This window comes from Oncorhynchus mykiss, chromosome 12, assembly GCF_057628025.1.
Source record: "Oncorhynchus mykiss isolate SJ-2025 chromosome 12, ASM5762802v1, whole genome shotgun sequence".
Taxonomy (NCBI): domain Eukaryota; kingdom Metazoa; phylum Chordata; class Actinopteri; order Salmoniformes; family Salmonidae; genus Oncorhynchus; species Oncorhynchus mykiss.
This window is the reverse complement of record NC_143033.1, coordinates 38,624,509-38,647,246: the sequence shown is the minus strand read 5'-3', so window position 1 is coordinate 38,647,246 and position 22,738 is coordinate 38,624,509. Positions and strand designations below refer to the sequence as shown.

Sequence of the window (22,738 nt, the reverse complement as noted above, 5' to 3'; positions counted from 1 at the left end):
ACAAGACTGGTAAAAAAAAAACATGCAGGTGCTAACGGAGCATGCAGTGCTTATACTGTTATATACTGTTATACTGTCTTATACTATTATACAACACATTTTCCAAAAAGTAGTAGCATTAGTCACGTAAACACAGAAATAAACAAATGGCACATTGGATTCCTAATTTTAAAAATAAGTGGTGCTTTTCTTACTGAGGAGACAAAGTTAAATAAATTACTAGTTAGTTGTTTTGCAGTGATAGCTGGCTAACAACATGGAGCAGCGAAAGCTTCTAACAGAACTGAAACTTAAAAGAAACGTTGAAGAGCAATGGAAGCGGTTCAAGCAGCGTTTCATCTTCTATCTGACCGGCGATAGGAGAGGCTGAAAAATACAGAAGGTTGTACAGTAGCTGGCTCGGACGCCATTGATGTCTACAACAGCTTTCAGCTAATGGATGAGGAAACAAGACATTTGAGAAGTATGTTTTCAACAGTAGATGTCAGAATGACAAAATAAAGGAATTTAATTATGGGCTTGAAACTGAAATGTCAGTCGTGTAATTGTGGTGAAATTTCAGACTCGCTGATACGAGATGGAATTGTCATGGGGGTGAGAGACAAGGGGATGAGAGAAAAGTTACTTGGTGAGAATAAATTGACACTAGAAAGAGCAATACAAATGTGTCAAGCTAGAGAAGTGACTCAGAGTCGCATATGGTCAATGGACAGTGGTGTTCTTAGTGACATAGTATGCAAAGTGGAGTATGTTAGCAAAGGAAGAGCTACAGCTAAAAGGCTCACTTCAAAGGACAGTGCCGACAGCGGGCAGCAGCGCACTTCAGGGAACCAGCTCTCGTGCGGCAACTGCGGAGGAGAGCACAGACTTCACCAGTGCCCAGCATATAGAAAAGAGAGTGTTACAACCGTGGCATGAAGAACCACTTTGCACTCAAATGCAGGCAGCGGAGACAACAAAATACAGTACACCGTGTCAAAGAGGACCAGGACAATAGCAGTGACAACGAGGACAGTGATGGGTCTTTGGGTGACCTCTTTGTGGGAACAGTCGCACTTGCAGGACCGGACAAGGACTGGACAGCTACCTACATCCAGCAGCATACCACCCTGCATCCCACTGTTGACTTATTTCTGAAGCTAAGCAGGGTTGGTCCTGGTTGATCCCTGGATGGGAGGGAGACCACATGCTACTGGAAGTGGTGTTGGAGAGCCAGTAGGAGGCACCCTTTCCTCTGGTCTAAAAAAAATGTCCCAGGGAAGTGATTGGGGACATTGCTCTGTGTAGGGTTCTGTCTTTCAGATGGGATGTAAAATGGGTGTCCTGACTCTCTATGGTCACTGAAGATCCCATGGCACTTATTGTAAGAGTAGGGGTGTTACCCTGGAGTCCAGGCTAAATTCCCAATCTGGCCCTCATAATCATCCCCAGTTTACGATTGGCCATTCTTTTCCCCAGGTTGTTGCTGTAAATGAGAATGTGTTTTCAGTCAACTTACTGGGTTAAATAAAATAAATAAAAATACAAGACTAATGGAACTGACATTGTGTTTAAACTTGACACTAGAGCACAGGTCAACATCATTCCATAGACTGAATTGTTACGGTTACAGGTAAAACCAGTGGTCAAAGCAAAGGATAATACTGAAAGCTTACAGTGGTGAAGCAATTGCCACTTCAGGGACATGCACATTGGTACAGGAGGTAGATGATCAATCTCACAAGGTTCTATTTGTCATAGTAAAGAGAGAAAAAACACCCATCATTGGGTTCAAGTCATGTAACTTACTGGGTCTAGTGAAACAGGTTCATACAGTGAATGGTGAAATGACTAATGTTGAGGATACATATACTGATGTTTTTCAGGGAGTAGGAAAACTCAAGGTGCAGCACAAAATCGAGTTAGAGCAGCCATATAGACCAGTGATCCATGCACCTACTGTAGAAAGGTCCCATTATCACGAAGAGACAAGCTAAAAGCAGAGCTACTGAGGCTAGTCCTTACATATCCAAGACAAGGTAGAAGAGCCTACTGAATGTGTCCACTCACTAGTAATAGTTGAGAAGAAAGACGGCTCGCTCAGACTGTATGGAAGTCTAAAGAAGTATGTAAAAAGGAAACACTTTCAGCTGCCCACCAGAGGGGAGATATCCTGGGGCATAGCAGGGGCTAAATCATTCTCAAAGCTAGACGCCTCCTCAGGGTTTTGGCAGATCAGTCTAGACAAGGAGAGTACAAGGCTTTGTACCTTCAATACTCCTTTTGGTAGGTCCTCATTTAAAAGGCTCACGTTTGGTCTCATTTCAGCACCAGAAGTCTATCATAGGATAGTCCAACAGATATTTGAGAGTGTGCCAGGCACAAAGGTGTACATTGATGATGTGCTAACATGGGGTCAGATTCTTGAAGAGCACAACACAAGGTTGAAAGCAGCACTTGATCTAGTAAGAGCTAACAGGCTAAAGCTAAATGCATGCAAATATGAATTCAGAAAGACAGAAATAACCTTCTTGAGTGAAAAACTAACATGTGAAGGACTTCAGATAGACCAGAGCAAAGTGAAAGCCATCAAGAACATGCCACCGCCTACCAATCAAGAGGGTGTACAAAGGTTCTTAAGTATGGTATAGTATGTGGGTAAATTTGTACCTAATCTGGCAACTCACAAGAGTCAGATGAGAAGTTTACTCTGTAAAACTACAGAGTGGGGTTGGAACAGTAAACACCAGAAAGAATTTGAGGAGCTCAATGCATTAAAATGCATGCTCCAGTACTGAGGTTCTATGATGAAAAGCGCAAAACCAAAATCTCAGCAAATGTTTCAAAAGCAGATTTAGGTGCCGCGTTGTTACAGCAGTATGGCATTAAATGGTGTCCAGTTGCATATGCCTCCAGGGCTCTGACAATTTCTGAGTGTAACTATGCTCAGATTGAGAAAGAGACATTGGCACTGTCATATGCATGTCAGACATTCCATCTTTCTATGGCTAACACAGATCATAAACCTTTGGTTACTTTTGCAAAGAATGGTCAAGGGTACAGAGACGGTTTCTAACACTTCAGAAATATGACTTGCAACTCGAGTACAGGCCAGGGAAAGAATTGTTAGTGGCAGACACATTGTCCAGAGCTTTTAACAGCTTAGAACCAAACCAAATATACTAGCAGGATGAGGCCATACATGTAAACCTTATCAGAAAGAATTGCCCAGTCTCAGATGAAATGTGTTATTTCACGTGCTACTGCAGAAGATGAGTGTTTGCAAAAGGTGATTCAAGCCATAACAGGCGGGTGGTCTGTACAAGCTACACCATACCCTTATGGTCAATACAGGTATGAGCTATCTGTACTTAATGGAATTCTGTTTAAAGGTTCAAGAATTGTGATACCAAGTATGTTATAGAAAAACATGCTGATCAAAATAGGGATGGAAAAGTCAAAACAACGTGCAAAAGTAGTGTTATTCTGGCCCAAGATGAATGCTAATATAGAGCAGATAGTCAGAGCCTGAGAAACATGCCAGAAATACAGGTCAAAACAGAGCAAAGAGCCAATGTGGGTTGAGGAAAAAGAGTTATCGAGATCATGGGGCAAAGTAGGAATAGATCTATTTTCTCTTGAGGGCAAGAACTATGTTCTACTATGGACTATTACTCTCATTACCCAGAGATGGCTTTGCTGAAGGACACTACTGCTAGTCAGGTGATAACTCACATTGAGTCATTCTTTGCTCGTCATAGGGTCGCAGAGGTAGTCCGTACAGACAACGCCTCACAGTTCAGCTTTCAGTTATTTTGCTAAACTGGAGGGGTTCAAGCATGTTACATCCAGCCCGCTACCCACAGTCTAATGGGTTCGTCGAAAACGGTTACGAAACAGTGAAACTACTGCTTAAGAAAGCTCTCGACTCAAAGACAGATCCGTATCTAGCTTTGTTAAACTACAGGGCTACTCCACTACAGGGCTACTCCACTACAGGGCTACTCCACTACAGGGCTACTCCACTACAGGGCTACTCCACTACAGGGCTACTCCACTACAGGGCTACTCCACTACAGGGCTACTCCACTACAGGGCTACTCCACTGTTGCCTTCAGAGCTGTTGTTCAACAGGAAACTCAAAACTAGTTTGCCAGTACTCCTAGAAACAGAGAAGGATGACAAGGTCCTTCTTGACAAACTGAGAAAAAGGAGTGAACAGAAAAGGTGCTATGACAAAGAGTCCAAGGTGCTGAGTGCACTCAGTCCAAATGATAGGGTGAACATTTATGTTTTTCAGCAGCAGGGACTGGGACATAGTTAGGATCGAGGGAAAGATGAACGGAGCAAAGTACAGAGAGATCCTTGATGAAAACCTGCTCCGGAGCGCTCAGGACCTCAGACTGGGGAGAAGGTTCACCTTCCAACAGGACAACGACCCTAAGCACACATCCAAGACAATGCAGGAGTGGCTTCGGGACAAGTCTCTGAATGTCCTTAAGTGGCCCAGCCACAGCCCAGACTTGAACCTGATCAAACATCTCTGGAGAGACCTGAAAATATCGGTGCTGCAACACTCCCCATCCAACCTGGCAGAGCTTGAGAGGATCTGCAGAGAAGAATGGGAGAAACTCCCAAATAAAGGTGTGCCAAGCTTGTGGTGTCATACCCAAGAAGACTCGAGGCCATAATTGCTGCCAAAGGTGCTTCCACAAAGTACTGAGTAAAGGGTCTGAATACTTATGTAAATGTAGTTTTCTGTTTTTTATTTTTAATACATTTGCAAACATTTATAAAAACCTGTTTTTGCTTTGTCATTATGGGGCATTGTGTGGATATTGAGGAGGGGAAAAAACAATTGAATACATTTTAGAATAAGGCGTTAACGTATTATTTTGTTTGAAAAAGTAAAGGGGTCTGAATACTTTCCGAAGGCACTGTATGTAGGAACTCTAGAGGACTATGTGCAGGATAAAGCATTCAAGAGCGAAAGAGTCAGTCCAGCAGTGTGTGTTGGCTCTAGTCCACATCTACCCTCAGGGGGAGGATTTCCTGGTCTCAACCTGGCTAAAGAAAGAGCTCTCCCTTTGGCTGAACAGTGAGGTTCATAGTGTACAGACGAGAAGGTACAGCTTCCCTCCAAATGGAATGTTTTCAGCACTTTGACTTGGCCTCCATTACAATAACTTATATTCCAACACAATGGTGAAGAACTCCACCCGGAGTTCCTAAAAACGGGCCCCCTGGCCGCATTCTGCAGTGATACGCCATCCCATCTGGTTTGCGCTTAGTGGGACCATCATTTGTTTTTCAACAGGACAATGACCCAGCACACCTCCAGGCTGTATAAGGGCTATTTGACCAAGAAGGAGAGTGATGGAGCGCTGCATCAGATGACCTGGCCTCCACAATCACCCGACCTCAACCCAATTGAGATGGTTTGGGATGAGTTGGACCGCAGATTGAAGGAAAAGCAGCCAACAAGTGCTCAGCATATGTGGGAACTCCTTCAAGACTGTTGGAAAAGCATTCCAGGTGAGGCTGGTTGAGAGAATGCAAAGCTGTCATCAAGGCAAAGGGTGGCTACTTTGAAGAATATAAAATAAAAAAAATATTTGGATTTGTTTAACACTTAACACTTGTTTAACACTTTTAACACGTGTTATTTTATAGTTTTGATGTCTTCACTATTATTACACAAAAAAAAGAAAAACACTTTAATGAGTAGGTGTGTCCAAACATATCCATTGATGCTTGAAGAATATAACTTATTAGTTACTCATGAGCTTAGTTCAACTGTCACACTCCATGTGAACCCAAAATATAAACTTGTTTTTCTCTAATGTTTGTAAACATTGGGGGGGTTGTTATTGTTTCATCTGTGAATTTGCACTTTAAACAGCAGAATATTATCAAGATATCAAAGTGTCACCAACAAAAAGGTTAACAATAGGCCTATAGCAAATGCAGCATATGGCATACATTTTTCAAATGTAAATAGCACTTTTCAGTAGTGTTCAAAGCAGGCCATTCCATGAGCGCAGCATGTATTTTTCAACTTGAATCAATGAGTCCAATCAGTCCTCCATGACAACAATATCATGAACAAAAGAGTAGCGCTGGCTAATAAATCCTTAGTTTTGGGGTTATGTTCAGGTAAAATAATTTGGCTAATGTATACTTGCATATTTCCAAGTCCTATTCTTGAAGATAAAGAGGTATAACATGTATTGGAATGACTGGAATTCTGATAGAGTTCGGTTTTTAATCAAATCAAATCAAATTTATTTATATAGCCCTTCGTACATCAGCTGATATCTCAAAGTGCTGTACAGAAACCCAGCCTAAAACCCCAAACAGCAAGCAATGCAGGTGTAGAAGCACGGTGGCTAGGAAAAACTCCCTAGAAAGGCCAAAACCTAGGAAGAAACCTAGAGAGGAACCAGCCCATGTGGGGTGGCCAGTCCTCTTCTGGCTGTGCCGGGTGGAGATTATAACAGAACATGGCCAAGATGTTCAAATGTTCATAAATGACCAGCATGGTCGAATAATAATAAGGCAGAACAGTTGAAACTGGAGCAGCAGCACGGTCAGGTGGACTGGGGACAGCAAGGAGTCATCATGTCAAGTAGTCCTGGGGCATGGTCCTAGGGCTCAGGTCCTCCGAGAGAGAGAAAGAAAGAGAGAATTAGAGAGAGCATATGTGGGGTGGCCAGTCCTCTTCTGGCTGTGCCGGGTGTAGATTATAACAGAACATGGCCAAGATGTTCAAATGTTCATAAATGACCAGCATGGTCGAATAATAATAAGGCAGAACAGTTGAAACTGGAGCAGCAGCACGGCCAGGTGGACTGGGGACAGCAAGGAGTCATCATGTCAGGTAGTCCTGGGGCATGGTCCTAGGGCTCAGGTCCTCCGAGAGAGAGAAAGAAAGAGAGAAGGAGAGAATTAGAGAACGCACACTTAGATTCACACAGGACACCGAATAGGACAGGAGAAGTACTCCAGATATAACAAACTAGCCCCCCGACACATAAACTACTGCAGCATAAATACTGGAGGCTGAGACAGGAGGGGTGAGAAGACACTGTGGCCCCATCCGAGGACACCCCCGGACAGGGCCAAACAGGAAGGATATAACCCCCCCCCCTTTTTAATGTAAAGATATAATTTAATTGTATTATTATATGTAGTAGAATGTGATATTTTATCTTTATTTACCTAGGAAAGTCAGTTAAGAACAAATTCTTATTTTCAATGACAGCCTAAGAACAGTGGGTTAACTGCCTTGTTCTGGGGCAGAACAACAGATTTTTAACTTGTCAGCTCAGGGATTCGATCTTGCAACCTTTTGGTTACTAGTCCAATGCCCTAACCACTGGGCTACCTGTTATTTCCTGCTCCATTTCCTGGAGCAGCTTCCTACCGTTCTCGCTCAGGTTGGTGATGGGGTCCAGATAAGGGCTGCGGTGGTGTAAGAAGTACTCCACACCAGGCGGAGCAAAAAAGACTGGGCTGGGAGGAGTCAAAGGCCTTGGGACATACTCTGGGGAGGGAGGGGCCACAGCAGAGGGCAGGGCCATAGGGCTTAATCCAGGGTCTGCAGTGCTGAAGTCACAAGAGGAAAGAGGCCAGTCATGCCACACAGGACCAGAGACCTTCCCTGAGCTCTGTAGGACCAGAAACAACAAACAATCAGGACAGTGCTATGTTATAGACAATCTCTAGATATACTCTATAACTACTTCATAACACATTGCAGATGTGACTACACTTAATAAGTAGGAGTAACTTACAAAGCTCTGGGCAGAGTTATTTTTCTCAGGCTTGAGGACTCTGCTCTCGGCTATGGTGGCCTGCATTTCTGCCAAGCTCTCTATCATTTCGACCATCTCTCCAGTGCATTTCTTGAACACCACTTTCAACTTTTCGAGGTCATTCAGCCAGCTGTCCAGGTCTACTGCCTCAAGATCACCTTCGCTGCAGTTTCTCTTCATCACTTGGATCAGTGCCCTTACCTCCGTACCTATCCTCCTTTTGTCCTCCCTATTTATCTCCTCATTCATCGTCCCATGCACTTCTCAATCAAGACTCTGAAGCAACCCTTAGTCGTCTTCTGATTCTATTTTTGAGGTACAGGTTGGTGTCCAGACCGCCATTGATAAGGGCTCTATAATTTCTATGATTTCACTCATCAAGACGCACAGATCTTGTATGAAGACCTTTATTTTGAAATCCCTTAATAAGAAACGCTACCGGAAGTTGGTCCCACCAGCTATTGAGTCCCTCATTCAAGAACTGTGTTGTGTGTTCGCTGTTTCTGCATTCTTATATTAAGCAACTACGTAGATAACTAACTGTTCAAATATGAACGCGCCACCGGCATTCGAGTCATTTCTGTTGTTTGAAGGGGAAAAGAAGTACGTTTTATACATATTGCTAGATAGCTACTGTAGCATATTACTTGATCCCTTGCTGACGTTCAGCTAGCTAGGATTAGCTCATTTAGCTATTGTTATTCTGGTTTAGGTTAGCTAGCGATCATAGTTAACTGCCAGGTAAGGAGGTATCTGAATCATAATCTGGGTTTACAGGAGACGTTGAATATGGCGATTCTCAGAAGAGAATCCCAGATTCTGGTTCAGGAAGTAGCTAGATAGGTAGCATGCTACAACATATCATTGCGATAGCCTGACAGTTAGCTAGTATGCTATGTTTGTGCGTTGCCAGTGGCTAAAGAGTAGCAGCTAGGGAAGTCTGTCAGGCATTATCAGCTAGCAAATTCGCGCCCACTGGCTACCAGAGTTATATAGTTATGGCTTTGTTGCCTACTATATGTTAGCTCAATTCAGCATAAACTAGCTAGCTAACTTACACGCCACAATGATTGTTCTGCCATTACCACTGAATATGAATCTGAAAGTGAAATACTCTTACAAAAAAATGTTTTTAGAATCACAATCATCAAGGACACAAAAGTCCCTAACGCCTGCCTCTTCACGTTGAACAAAGAGGATCACACGCTTGGTAACATCATCAGACAGTGAGTGTGATTCTTTGTCTAATCAATGATAGTTGCGAAGCTCCTCAATCATAAATAAAATGTATTGTATTTGCAGACAACTTCTGAAAGACCCCCAAGTGCTATTTGCTGGCTACAAGGTCCCTCATCCTCTGGAGCACAAGATTGTGATCCGTGTTCAGACCACACCAGACTACAGTCCTCAGGAGGCTTTCACTAATGCAATCACTGACCTCATCAGTGAGCTGTCCTTGTTGGAGGAGCGATTCAGGGTGAGTACATGAGATACCGCCATCATCACAACTCTTAATCGGTACATTTCGTGGAACAGTTCTACTGTAGCGAACTGTCTATATAATATTATATGGATTGTCTTCTATACTAGAACTGGTTGTGGAAAATATTATTCTTTGCCAAAAATGTATGTACTCCGGTGGAAGTTGCAGAGGGGAGAACTGCTCATTATAATGGCTGGAACGGTGCGAATGGCATCAAACACATAGAAACCATGTGTTTTGATTATTTGATACCATTCCACCTATTCCGCTCCAGCCATTACCTCGAGCCTGTCCTGTGATGTACGCGCTAACTACATTTCCAACAACCTTTGCTTAGTAATTTACCTGAAACACTCATCTGCAATACTATTTGGGTTAAAACTTTGTGTGTGGCTCACTTGGTAGAGCATGGCACTTGCAATGCCAGGGTTGTGAGTTGGTTTCCCATGGGGGACCAGTATGAAAATGTATGCACTCACTACTTTAAGTTGCTCTCGATAAGAGCATCTGCTAAATTACTAAAATGGAAATGTATTTTTGAAAACTAATAATAATACATATTGGTGAGTATAGACCTACTTGATCAGCAGAATGTGTAACTACTAAATTCATATCTCTCAACTTTGTTTCAGGTTGCGATTAAAGACAAGCAAGAAGGAATTGAATGAGGATTGGTGCATAATGTTGGGAAAGAAGATGTCACTTTGAAGATCACATTTCATTTGACCAGGATTCTATAAAATGACTCTGTTTTGGACTTACCATTACTGCCATGCTTGGCACAGCATGGCCTCTGTATACAAAGTACTGAATGGCGTTTTGAGTGAGTTTTCATTCTAGATCACGGTAACATATTTGCAAGAATGGATGTTATTGTATCTGTTAAATAATACTTTTTTCACACACAGGAAATTGGTGATTTGAAACAGATTCTGAGATCATACAGTGGATTGGTTAATTCAAAACAGAATCACATGTTTTACTCATTTGAATTCAATACTGTAGTTTGTTAGGTATGTGCTGAAAGATGACAAGCATGGTTTAAAACTTTATTACATGGAAATATTTTTCATGATATCCATTCCGCTTAAATGCTTTAGTTTTACAATGCCCAACATGCTCCTTATTTGGCCCTACATTTTCTGAGAATAAGAGTGTGAACAGTTAAGGTTTGTTTTTCAATAAATCATTCTTGTAATATTTATTTTCATGTAATGTTATAGCCAGCCCCCAAATTGGGTCGTCACTAGTTAGCACAGCCACAAAGTCAAAATTGTCTATCTTAACTTAATGAAAACAAAAATGAGCTTTTTGGTCTTCATTTAAGTTTCAGGTTAGGCAGAAAGTTAGCAGTGTGGTTGAGTTTGGGTTAAACATAGAATTTTAAGAATAAACATTTTAGAAATAGGCAGGGTTTATGTCTGTGGCTGTGTTAACTAGTGACGACCACCCCGCCCTATAGAGCTCGCCAGCTTGTAGTCCTAAAAAACGGTAATGAGTTACCTCTGTTTTTTTCATCCATTCCTATGGTGGAAAAGAATGGGGTTTTGGGATGAATGCAAAAAATAAGGTCTGAGGGCAACACAGGCTTAGGTCTTATACATTTTGTTCTATAAGATAAGTCAGTTTACAAATGTAATTTAAGTTGTCACATGCACCAAATACAACAGGTATAACCTTACCGTGAAATGCTTATAAGCCCTTAACCAACAATGCGGTTAAGAAAATATTTACAAAATAAATAAAAAAAACTTTAGTTTAAGTTACACAAAACAATGAGGCAAAATACAGGGGGTACCGGTACCGAGTAAATGTGCAAGGGTGCAGGTTAGTCGAGGTAATTTGTACATATACAGCGCGCTCGGAAAGTATTCAGACCCCTTGACTTTTCCACAAAATTACCTTACAGCCTTATTTAGAATTATTACATTATTTTCCCTCATCAATCTACACACAATACCCCATAATGACAAAGCTAAAACAGGTTTAGACATTTTTGCAAATGTATTCAAAGTAATAAAAAAAACCTCACATTTACATAAGTATTCAGCCCCTTTACTCAGTACTTTGTTGAAGCAACTTTTACAGCGATTACAGCCTCAGGTCTTCTTGAGTATGACGCTACAAGCTTGGCAAACCTGTATGTGGGGAGTTTCTCCCATTCTTCTCTGCAGATCCTCCCAAGCTCTGTCAGGTTGGATGGGGAGCGTTGCTGCACAGCTATTTTCAGGTTTCTCCAGAATATAGGTTCAAGTTCGGCTTTGCCTGGGCCACTCAAGGACATTCAGAGACTTGTCCCGAAGCCACTCCTGTGTTGTCTTGGCTGTGTGCTTAGGGTCGTTGTCCTGTTGGAAGGTGAACCTTCGCCCCAGTCTGAGGTCCTGAGCGCTCTGGTGCAGGTTTTCATCATGGATCTCTCTACTTTGCTCCGTTCAGCTTTCCCTCGATCCTGACTAGTCTTCCAGTCCCTGCCGCTAAAAAACATCCCCACAGCATGATACTGCCACCACTATCCTTTACCGTAGGGATGGTGCCAGGTTTCCTCCAGACTTGACGCTTGGCATTCAGGCCAAAAAGTTCAATCTTGGTTTCATCTGACCAGAGAATCCTTTTTCTCCTGGTCTGAGAGTCCTTCAGGTTCCTTTTAGCAAACTCCAAGTAGGCTGTCATGTGCATTTTACTTCCGTCTAGACACTACCATAAAGGCCTAATTGGTGGAGTGCTGCAGAGAAGGTTATTTTTTATTTATTTAAAAACAATTTTTACCCCTTTTTTATCCCCAATTTCGTGGTATCCAATTGTTGTAGTAGCTACTATCTTGTCTCATCGCTACAACTCGGGAGAGACGAAGGTTGAAAGTCATGCGTCCTCCGATACACAACCCAACCAGCCGCTTCTTAACACAGCGCACATCCAACCCGGAAGCCAGCCGCACCAATGTGTCGGAGGCTACACCGTGCACCTGGCAACCTTGGTTAGTGCGCACTGCGCCCGGCCCGCCACAGGAGTCGCTGGTGCGCGATGAGACAAGGACATCCCTACCGACCAAGCCCTCCCTAACCCGGACAATGCAATTGTGCGTCGTCCCACGGACCTCCCGGTCGCGGCAGGTTACGACAGAGCCTGGGCGCGAACCCAGGGACTCTGATGGCATAGCTGGCGTTGCAGTACAGCGCCCTTAACCACTGCGCCACCCGGGAGGCCCCGCTGCAGAGAAGGTTGTCCTTCTGGAAGTTTCTACCATCTCCACAGAGGAACTACAGAGCTCTGTCAGAGTGACCATCGGGTTCTTGGTCACCTCACCTCCCTGACCAGGCCCTTCTCCCCCAATTGCTCAGTTTGGCTGAGCGGCCAGGTCTAGGAAGAATCTTGGTGGTTCCAAACTTCTTCCATTTAAGAATGATGGAGGCCACTGTGTTCTTGGGAACCTTCAACGCGGCAGAATTTATTTTGGTACCCTTCCCCAGATCTGTGCCTCAACACAATCCTGTCTCAGAGTTATATGGAAAATTCCTTCAACCTCATAGCTTGGTTTTTGCTCTGACATGCACTGTCAACTGTGGGACCTTTGACAGGTGTGCCTTTCCAAATCATGTCCAATCAATTGAATTTACCACAGGAGGACTGTTGTAGAAACATCTTAAGGATGATCAATGGAAACAGGATGCACCTGAGCTCAATTTCAAGTCTCATAGCAAAGGCTTTGAATACTTATGTAAATAAGGTATTTTTTATTTATTTATATAAATTAGCAAATATTTTTAACAACCTGTTTTCAACTGGCAGCTTCATTAAATAGTACCTGCAAAACACCAGTCTCAACATCAACAGTGAAGAGGTGACTCCAGGATGATGGCATACTAGGCAGAGTTGCAAAGAAAAACCAATATCTCAGACTGGCCACCTCTTTGTATTCTGGTTGGTGCCAGTTTACACTGTTCTGTGAAGAGAGTAGTACACATCGTTTCTTGGCAAATTCTTGCATGGAATATCCTTCATTTCTCAGAACAAGAATAGACATATGAACAACTAAGAAAGTGTTTTTGTTGAGAGATTTTAGAAACTATAAAAGGAAATTGTTTCTATAACTTTGTACAAGTATGTAGTCACCGCCCCCTTGAGCGTGTCAGAGTTTTGAACAAAGTGTATAAAATTATGGGTTAAGAATTAACATATCTGACCAGAAAGGCGTCGAGCTGCAGCTCTTGTTAAGTGGTTTAAACTTTGAATCTCAACGAGGTAGAGACGATAGTCACCTCCCGGACAATCACTGGTACGGCTGATTAGCGGTCCTACGTAAAGTATCTATAAAAGTGAATTTAAGTGGGACCGTTCTGCTACTCTTCTCAAACCACCGTAGGACGCGACTCATCGCCCCACTCGGAACCATCTACACGGCTTGCTTGCCTATCTTCATAGAAGCATCTTCCAGAGTGAATGGAAGTAGAATAAACTCTAGTTCTGTTCAGGACTACATGACAAGATACCGGACGACTGCAGAGGAGATCAGTAGAAGAGGGGTAGGGACCCCTTTTGGACAATCAGAGCCTTACAAGCATGCTGCGAAAAGACCCAACCAACCCCCTTTCCAAGAAGGCTCGATAAGAAAAGATACACGGCAAACAAAGGCATTTCCACGTAAATACATTCATGATTTCTTACGCAAAGCGGGTGGCGGATTGTGTGCAAAGTATAAGTAGTTTCAAAATGTACTTATGTTAAGTGTCTCTTTCTCGCCCTCTCCATGTCTTTTGTAACAAGCAGACATATCGTTGTCAGTCCGCTAGGGACCTTTCTAATGCATTAAGTCTGTATGTTTATCCTGTGTTACCATTTAGTTAGCTAGTAAATAAATTATAAAACCAATTTGTATAGTACTGGACGATACGTATGGCTCAGGTTTTTGCAGATGCAAGGTTACGACTGTTCAAGAATGATAATATTTGGTACAGAAACCTTTGTTTGCAATTACAGAGATCACACGTTTCCTGTAGTTCTTGACCAGGTTTGCACACACTGCAGCAGGGATTTTGGCCCACTCCTCCATACAGACCATCTCCAGATCCTTCAGGTTTCAGGGCTGTCGCTGGACAATACGGACTTTCAGCTCCCTCCAAAGATTTTCTATTGGGTTCAGGTCTGGAGACTGGCTAGCCCACTCCAGGACCTTGAGATGCTTCTTACGGAGCCATTCCTTAGTTGCCCTGGCTGTGTGTTTCAGGTCGTTGTCATGCTGGAAGACCGTACCAAATATTAAGTTCTGCTTTTCTGATGTAACAAATACTTATGTCATGCAATAAAATGAAAATGAATGACTTAAAAATCATACAATGTGATTTTCTGGATTTTTGTTTTAGATTCCGTCTCTCACAGTTGAAGTGTACCTATGATAAAAATGACAGACCTCTACATGCTTTGTAAGTAGGAAAACCTTCAAAATTGGCAGTGTATCAAATACTTGTTCTCCCCATTGTAGCTCTGAGCTTTGAGGGTACACCGATATAGAGAGACTGCAATGATCACTCTTTCTATTTTTGTAAAATTCAGTTGATCAGAGCATTTCCTATTATTATGTATGTCAATTGGCTGGCTGGGGTTAGCTAACATGCTAAGTAAACTCAGCAAAACAAGAAACATCCCTTTTTCAGGACCCTGTCTTTCAAAGATAATTAGTAAAATTCCAAATAACTTCACAGATCTTCATTGTAAATGGTTTTAACAATGTTTCCCATGCTTGTTCAATGAACCATAAACAATTAATGAACATGCACCTGTAGAACGGTTGTTAAGACACTAACAGCTTACAGACGGTAGACAATTAAGGTCACAGTTATGAAAACTTAGGACACTAAAGAGGCCTTTCTACTGACTCTGAAAAACACCAAAAGAAAGATGTCCAGGGTTCCTGCTCATCTGCGTGAACGTGCCTTAGGCATGCTGCAAGAAGGCATGAGGACTGCAGATGTGGCCAGGGCAATAAATTGCAATGTCCGTACTGTGAGACGCCTAAGACAGCGCTACATGGAGACGGGACGGACAGTGGCAGACCACGTGTAACAACACCTGCACAGGATTGGTACATCACACCTGCGGGACCGGTACAGGATGGCAACAACTTCCCTAGTAACATCAGAAACGCACAATCCCCCCATCAGTGCTCAGAGTGTCCCCAATAGGCTGAGAGAGGCTGGACTGAGGGCTTGTAGGCTCATTGTAAGGCAGGTCCTCACCAGACATCACTGGCAACAACGTCGCAGACCAGACAGGACTGGCAAAAAGTGCTCTTCACTAACGAGTTGCGGTTTTGTCTCACCAGGGGTGATGGTTGGATTCGCGTTTATCGTCGAAGGAATGAGCATAACACCGAGGCCTGTACTCTGGAGCGGGATCGATTGAGGTGGAGGGTCCGTCATGGTCTGGGGTGTTGTGTCACAGCATCATCGGACTGAGCTTTTTGCAGGCAATCTCAATGCTGTGCGTTACAGGGAAGACATCCTCCTCCCTCATGTGGTACCCTTCCTGCAGGCTCATCCTGGCATGACCCTCCAGCATGACAATGCCACCAGCCATACTGCTCATTCTGTGTGATTTCCTGCAAGACAGGAATGTCAATGTTCTGCCATGGCCAGCAAAGAGCCATTGAGCACGTCTGGGACCTGTTGGATCAGAGGGTGAGGGCTAGGGCCATCCCCGAAAGAAATGTCCGGGAACTTGCAGGTGCCTTGGTGGAAGAGTTCGGTAACATCTCACAGCAAGAACTGGCAAATCTGGTGCAGTCCATGAGGAGGAGATGCACTGCAGTACTTAATGCAGCTTGTGGCCACACCAGATCTTGACTTACTTTTGATTTTGACCACCCCTTTATTCAGGGACACATTATTCAATTTCTGTTAGTCATATGTCTGTGGAACTTCTTCAGTTTGTCTCAGTTTTTGTATCTTGTTATGTTCATAGAAATACTTACACGTTAAGTTTTCTGAAAATAAACGCTTTTGACAGTGAGGACGTTTCTTTTTTTGCTGAGTTTAGTTGCAAAGTAGCAAGTACTGTAGTTGAGAAGTTTCTAATTAGCTTTAATGTCAGTTGTTCATGATGAGAGAAGAACTTGCAACCTTTCAGTTGCTAGACATTCGCGTTATCCCCCTCCCTCTCTCTTTTCCCTCCACACCGCTCCTTTCTGTTTTCTCCTACCTTTCTGTCCACATCTTTTATATTGCTCTCTCCCTCTCAGGGCAGGGCTCTATCTACCTGTTTAGCTGGATTGGCACACGAGCCCAGCGGCCTAATAATTATAAGGAGGAGGTGTGTGCTGTGAACTTGGCGGAACTGCAGTGGTCCAGCAAAGACATCCCCCTAACTGCCCATAACAGGGCACAGCATGTCACAACAACACAACATGTCACATCACATCATGTAACTATTTCAGTCAAGACCATATCATACTGTGTAAATGGCACTGATTGAACCCATCAAACAAACATGAAACAATTAAAGGGATCACTCCCAAAATCGTTGACTAACCTTTTAAATTGTGAGACACAAAGCACAAAAATCAAGACCCTCATCAGACCCTGCCGACTAAGGCAGGAGCTATTTGGCATAGCAGCTAGCCTAGTTGCTAGCTAACTGCCTATCAAGCTAGCGGAGTTTCTTATGGTATTGAACACAGCCAGTGACTTGGTTAGCCATTGTGGCAGGGACCATGGATTTTCCCGGGTTTGTGGCTCTCTAGATCGCTGCTGTTTGTTGTTTTCAATCTTCCCTGTGACCTGCCCTATCTGGAACGGCGAGGTGTAAGACATGGTTTAGGACATGTTGTTCACACCTTTTAAGTGAACAAAGAGATGTTACTACAAGAAAATAACTTCAAGTGTTGTGTCCAAATACTGGTGGATTCAACTAATAAAATAATGGATGACCTGACTGGTGAGGTCCAGGAACTGAAGAACAGCTTGCAGTTCTCCCAGGGTCAGCTCGATGAGTTGAAGCAGGAGTATGGCAAGATGACGGCTCTCTGTAAGTCATTAGACAACAGTTCTGTGTGTCAATCCATGATAACAATGACTGATGAATCTCGGACAGTAAAGCAGAATAACAGTTATGGACAGAATCTCCACATGAGATTCTGCAGAGATACTCTCTGGTCCGTGCGACCAGCCTGCCTCCTGGTGGTCCGTCCACAGTATATTTTTTTCTCTTTGTTTGCTCATTTCCCTATTATGTATATCTCTGATAAACTACCCAGGAAAGGGGGAGGTGTTGCTCTATATAACAGAGCCATATTCCTGTAATGCTTAGAGAAGATCTTATGTCAAGTGTTATTGAAGTGTTGTGGTTGCAGGTTCACTAGGCACATCTAAAGCCTTTTCTTTTGGGGTGTTGCTATAGGCCACCAAGTGCTAACCATCGGTATCTAAATAATGTGTGTGAAATGCTTGATAGCGTATGTGATGTAAACAGAGAGGTCTATTTTCTTAGGGAGCTGAATATTGACTGGTTTTCATCAAGCTGTCCACTCAAGAGGAAGCTTCTCACTGTAACCAGTGCCTGTAATCTGGTTCAGTTTATTAGTCAACCTACCAGGTTGTTTACAAACACTACAGGAACAAGATCATCCACATGTACTGATCACATTTTTACTAATACTGTAGAACTTTGTTCTAAAGCTGTATCCATACCCATTGAATGCAGTGATCTCAATATAGTGGCTATATCCAGGAAAGCCAAAGTTCCAAAAGCTAGGCCTAAAATAGTGTACAAAATATTTTGCTTTGACTCTTATATGGATGTTTATAATATTTGTTGGTCTGATGTGATTAATAAGGAGCATCCAGACACTGCACTTGATGAATTTATGATATTGCTTCTTCCAATCATGAATAAACATTCACCTGTTAGAACTGTTAAGGCTCCATGGATTGATGAGGAATTGAAAAACTGTATGGTTGAAAGAGATTGGGGAAAATGAGTGGCTAATGAGTCTGGCTGCACATCTGACTGGCTGACTTAGTGCAAATTGAGAAATTATGTGACTAAACAAAAAAAAGAAGAAGAAACTCTATAATGAATCCAAGATCAATTTTCCATCAATAAAGAATGATGGAAAAAAACTTTGGAGAAATTATGGGCAGAAAGACAAATTCAGTTTCATCCTTCATCGAATCAAATGGCTTGTTCATCACAAAGCCATTTGATGTTGCCAATTATTTTAGTGATTACTTCATTGGCAAAGTGGGCAAACTTAGGGAGTAAATGCCAACAACGAACAGTGAGCCATCATATTCATGCATAAAAAACAAATAATCAAAGACAAGCATTGCAAGATTTAATTTTGTAAAGGTGGAAAAATTATTTTGTAAAGGTGGAAAAATGATTGTTATCAATCAATAATGACAATCCTCCTCGCAACTTAGATGGAAAGCTACTGAGGACGGTAGCTGACTCTATAGCCACTCCTATCTGACATATCTTTAATATGAGCCTAGAAGAAAGTCTTTGTCCTCGGGCCTTGAGGGAAGCCAAAGTAATTCCACTACCCAAGAGTGGTAAAGCGGCCTTTACTGGTTCTAACAGCAGACCTATAAGCTTTCTGCCAGCTCATAGCAAACTGTTGGTAAAATTGTGTTTGACCAAATACAATGCTATTTCTCTGTAAATAAATTAACAACAGACTTTCAGCATGCTTATAGAGAAGGGCACTCAACATGTACTGCACTGACACAATTGATAGAGCTATTATTGCTCAAGTAAACAGAAAACCTGGTTTAAAAAAACAGATAAAGCAACACCTCACGGCACAATGCCTCTCCCCTATTGGACCTAGATAGTTTGTGTGTATGTATTGCTATTTAGGCTACGTGTGCCTTTTGTAATTGTTTATTTATTTATGTAGTTATGTTCTTGTCTATTAATGTTCTGTATTATGTCATGTTTCATGTTTTGTGTGGACCCCAGGAGTGGTTAAGCAATTCCTGCCTGTCACATTCTGACCATAGTTCTGTTATTTTTTGTTTTAGTATGGTCAGGGCGTGAGTTGGGGTGGGCAGTCTATGATTGTCTTTCTATGTTGGTTTTTGTGTTCAGCCTAGTATGATTCTCAATCAGAGGCAGGTGTCGTTAGTTGTCTCTGATTGAGAATCATACTTAGGTAGCCTGGGTTTCACTGTTGGTTTGTGGGTGTTTGTCGCCACACGGTACTGTTTCGTTTTTCGTTTTCATCACATCGTTTATTGTTTTGTATTTCAGTGTTCAGTTTGTTTTTAATAAATCGTCATGAACACTTACCATGCTGCATCTTGGTCCGATCCTTACTCCTCTTCAGACGAAGAGGAAATCTGCCGTTACAGAAACACCCACCACAAAAGGACCAAGCGGCGTGGTAACGGGCAGCAGCAGCAGCAGCGAACACAAGACTCCTGGACTTGGGAGGAGATTATGGACGGTAAAGGACCCTGGGCACAGCCAGGGGAACATCGCCGTCTCAAGGCATCTGGTCTCCAGTGGGTCTCCTCGGGCCGGCGTACATGGCACCAGCCTTACGCATGTTGTCCCCCGGTTCGCCAGCACAGCAAAGTGCGGGCTATTCCACCTCGCCGCACTGGCCTGGCTACCGGGAGCATTCAACCAGGTAAGGTTGGGCAGGCTCGGTGCTCAAGAACTCCAGTGCGCCTGCACGGTCCGATCTATCCAGTGCCACCTCCACGCACCAGCCTTCCGGTGGCAGCCCCCAGCACCAGGCTGTCTCTCCGTCTTCTGCCTACAGGTGCTCCTGCCTGCACAGCGCTGCCAGAGCCTTCCTCCTGTCCCGAGCTGCTAGAGTCTCCCGTCTGTCCCGAGCTGCTAGAGTCTCCCGTCTGTCCCGAGCTGCTAGAGTCTTCCGTCTGTCCCGAGCTGCTAGAGTCTCCCGTCTGTCCCCGAGCTGCTAGAGTCTCCCGTCTGTCCCCGAGCTGCTAGAGTCTCCCGTCTGTCCCCGAGCTGCTAGAGTCTCCCGTCTGTCCCGAGCTGCTAGAGTCTCCCGTCTGTCCCGAGCTGCTAGAGTCTCCCGTCTGTCCCGAGCTGCTAGAGTCTCCCGTCTGTCCCGAGCTGCTAGAGTCTCCCGTCTGTCCCGAGCTGCTAGAGTCTCCCGTCTGTCCCGAGCTGTCTGAGCCGCCAGTCAGCCAGGAGCCGCCAGCCAGGACCTGCCAGAGCCATCAGCCAGCCAGGGGCTGCCAGAGCCTGGCAGGTCCTGACCATAGTTCTGTTATTTTTTGTTTTAGTATGGTCAGGGCGTGAGTTGGGGTGGGCAGTCTATGATTGTCTTTCTATGTTGGTTTTTGTGTTCAGCCTAGTATGGTACTCAATCAGAGGCAGGTGTTGTTAGTTGTCTCTGATTGAGAATCATACTTAGGTACCCTGGGTTTCACTGTTGGTTTGTGGATGTTTGTTTCCGTGTGAGTGTTTGTCGCCACACGGTACTGTTTCGTTTTTCGTTTTCATCACATCGTTTATTGTTTTGTATTTCAGTGTTCAGTTTGTTTTTAATAAATCGTCATGAACACTTACCACGCTGCATCTTGGTCCGATCCTTACTCCTCTTCAGACGAAGAGGAAATCTACCGTTACACTGCCACAGAGGTACTTATTAGTGAAACTTTTTATTAAAGTGATGGTTTACTCCTAAACCTAATTTTGTCAGGGGTTTTCAGACTTTAAAAGTGGCCTACTGTTGAGATTAGTCTATGTCATAGCCATCTGCTGTGTATATTCAGCTATATGCCTCAATCCTAAATTAATGGGAATGGTGTTCACCATCTAAAGATGTCCCATGGATCCCACATAGCAAGGACCGTCAGTTTAAACTCATCCTTTCTCACTGAAACAGATGTTTTTTTTTAATTTGACTGTCTAATATTAAGCTGTTTGGGGCATTGCAGATTCTGGAATGGCCGTCACCTGTGAGGAAAGGACAGGGCCCAATGGGAAGGTCCCTCAATTTCAGTTTTACAAATGCATAAAGTATATGTTTTAAAAACTCATGAACACCAGCCAGTGTAGTTAGCCTGGTTTTGTCAGTATAGGAAAACGTGTGGTACATTCTTGGTGTATTATATTCCTTCGCCACAAGTGTGACATTGAGTAATTTTTCAGGTTAATTTGATATATTTTGAATTCTGAAATGAATGAGAGTTTATTCTGATGTTGTAAATATGAGATTACATATTATAGCAAATTAGGAATAATTAGAAAAGGTTAAATCACTATACAATCACAAAGACTTTGATAAACATTTCAATGTTTTTGTGTGTGTATATTATACAGAAGATTTATGGAGAATTGCTATGGGAGTGATATTTATATCCCGTCGACTACTGACCATTCATCTATACTGTGTGTGTCCCATCACCACAGCTTTGGAAATAAATGAACTATCCATCCATTGCTCCTTCCTGTGTTGACTCACTGACTTGAGGGACGGGACCAGGAAGGTCACACATATACTGAGAAGCATGTGATGCCTAAAGATTGTGGATGTATTTGTTTTTATATAATTTTACTAATTTTGACCTTTACTATTCAGTTATATATATATATTGTGATGGAGTGAGAGGGTGGGTGTGTGAAGGCTGGTATATTCCTGACGTTGGCTACTTCTGCTGGCCCCAAGATAGGCCCTTACCCTTCCAGGCCACCCTAATTACACACATCTGGATATAATTAGATTGGAGGTTGGGTGGTGGCTGTTGTAACCTGGTTTTGGCCAGATCTGTTTTTGGTCTGGATCAGCAAGAGCTGACATTCAGAGCCCGCCAACGCTGTTAGGGATATCGAACCCAGCTGGACAGGAACCTACCAGACGTTACTTGGCCGTAGATCTGACCCCAGGAAGGACAAGCCTGTTGGATTTCTGTTTCATTTTGTTTGATACGCCGGTAAACAGGTTAGCTGTCCGGAAAGGCTCAAAGAGGAGCTAGGTTTTTGGTTGCTGTTTTATTGTTACCCAGCGCTGTGGCGCATTCTGTTTATTTTCCTGAATAAAAGTACTGGGTCTTTTCCCTGGAGGAAGGTCAATTTTTGTTTACGCTTGTGTTACTTCACACTCGTCACTTGTGAGCCAGCCAGCCCGCCCTACTGCTACACTATATTATTGCTTTTTTCGGGGGGGGGGGTTTGATGGATATGAGTTGTTCATTAGGAACATCATGTGGCAGCCCAATTCTGATATTTTGCCCTAGTAACTCATTTCTAGTTAGACATAGTCCCATACTTTTGTAATTTATATCAAGTAGGCTGCGCTCACACGTCCAATCTTTTTCTGAACTGATCTGATTGGTCAAGCGACTAATTTATAAAACATATCTGAATTTGGCTGCCTAGTGTATATCTGAGGGGATTCGATTAATCTGGTCCGGGTTGTCTTTGTGCAGAGTGAAAGTTGATTGCATTTGTTTTGGAACCGGGCTTGCCTCCCAGGCATGTGCCA

At 43.2% G+C, this 22,738-nt stretch overlaps 1 protein-coding gene across 1 annotated transcript; it reads left to right on the top strand.

Annotated features, from left to right (window-relative positions):
- Nucleotides 1-8,268: 8,268 nt before the first annotated feature.
- polr2j (RNA polymerase II subunit J) lies at nucleotides 8,269-10,475 on the top strand. Its single transcript, NM_001160575.2, is given in 4 exon segments — nucleotides 8,269-8,399; nucleotides 8,933-9,022; nucleotides 9,099-9,273; nucleotides 9,912-10,475. Coding segments are annotated over 4 exon segments (354 nt in total). The 5' UTR covers nucleotides 8,269-8,346; the 3' UTR covers nucleotides 9,948-10,475.
- Nucleotides 10,476-22,738: the final 12,263 nt, after the last annotated feature.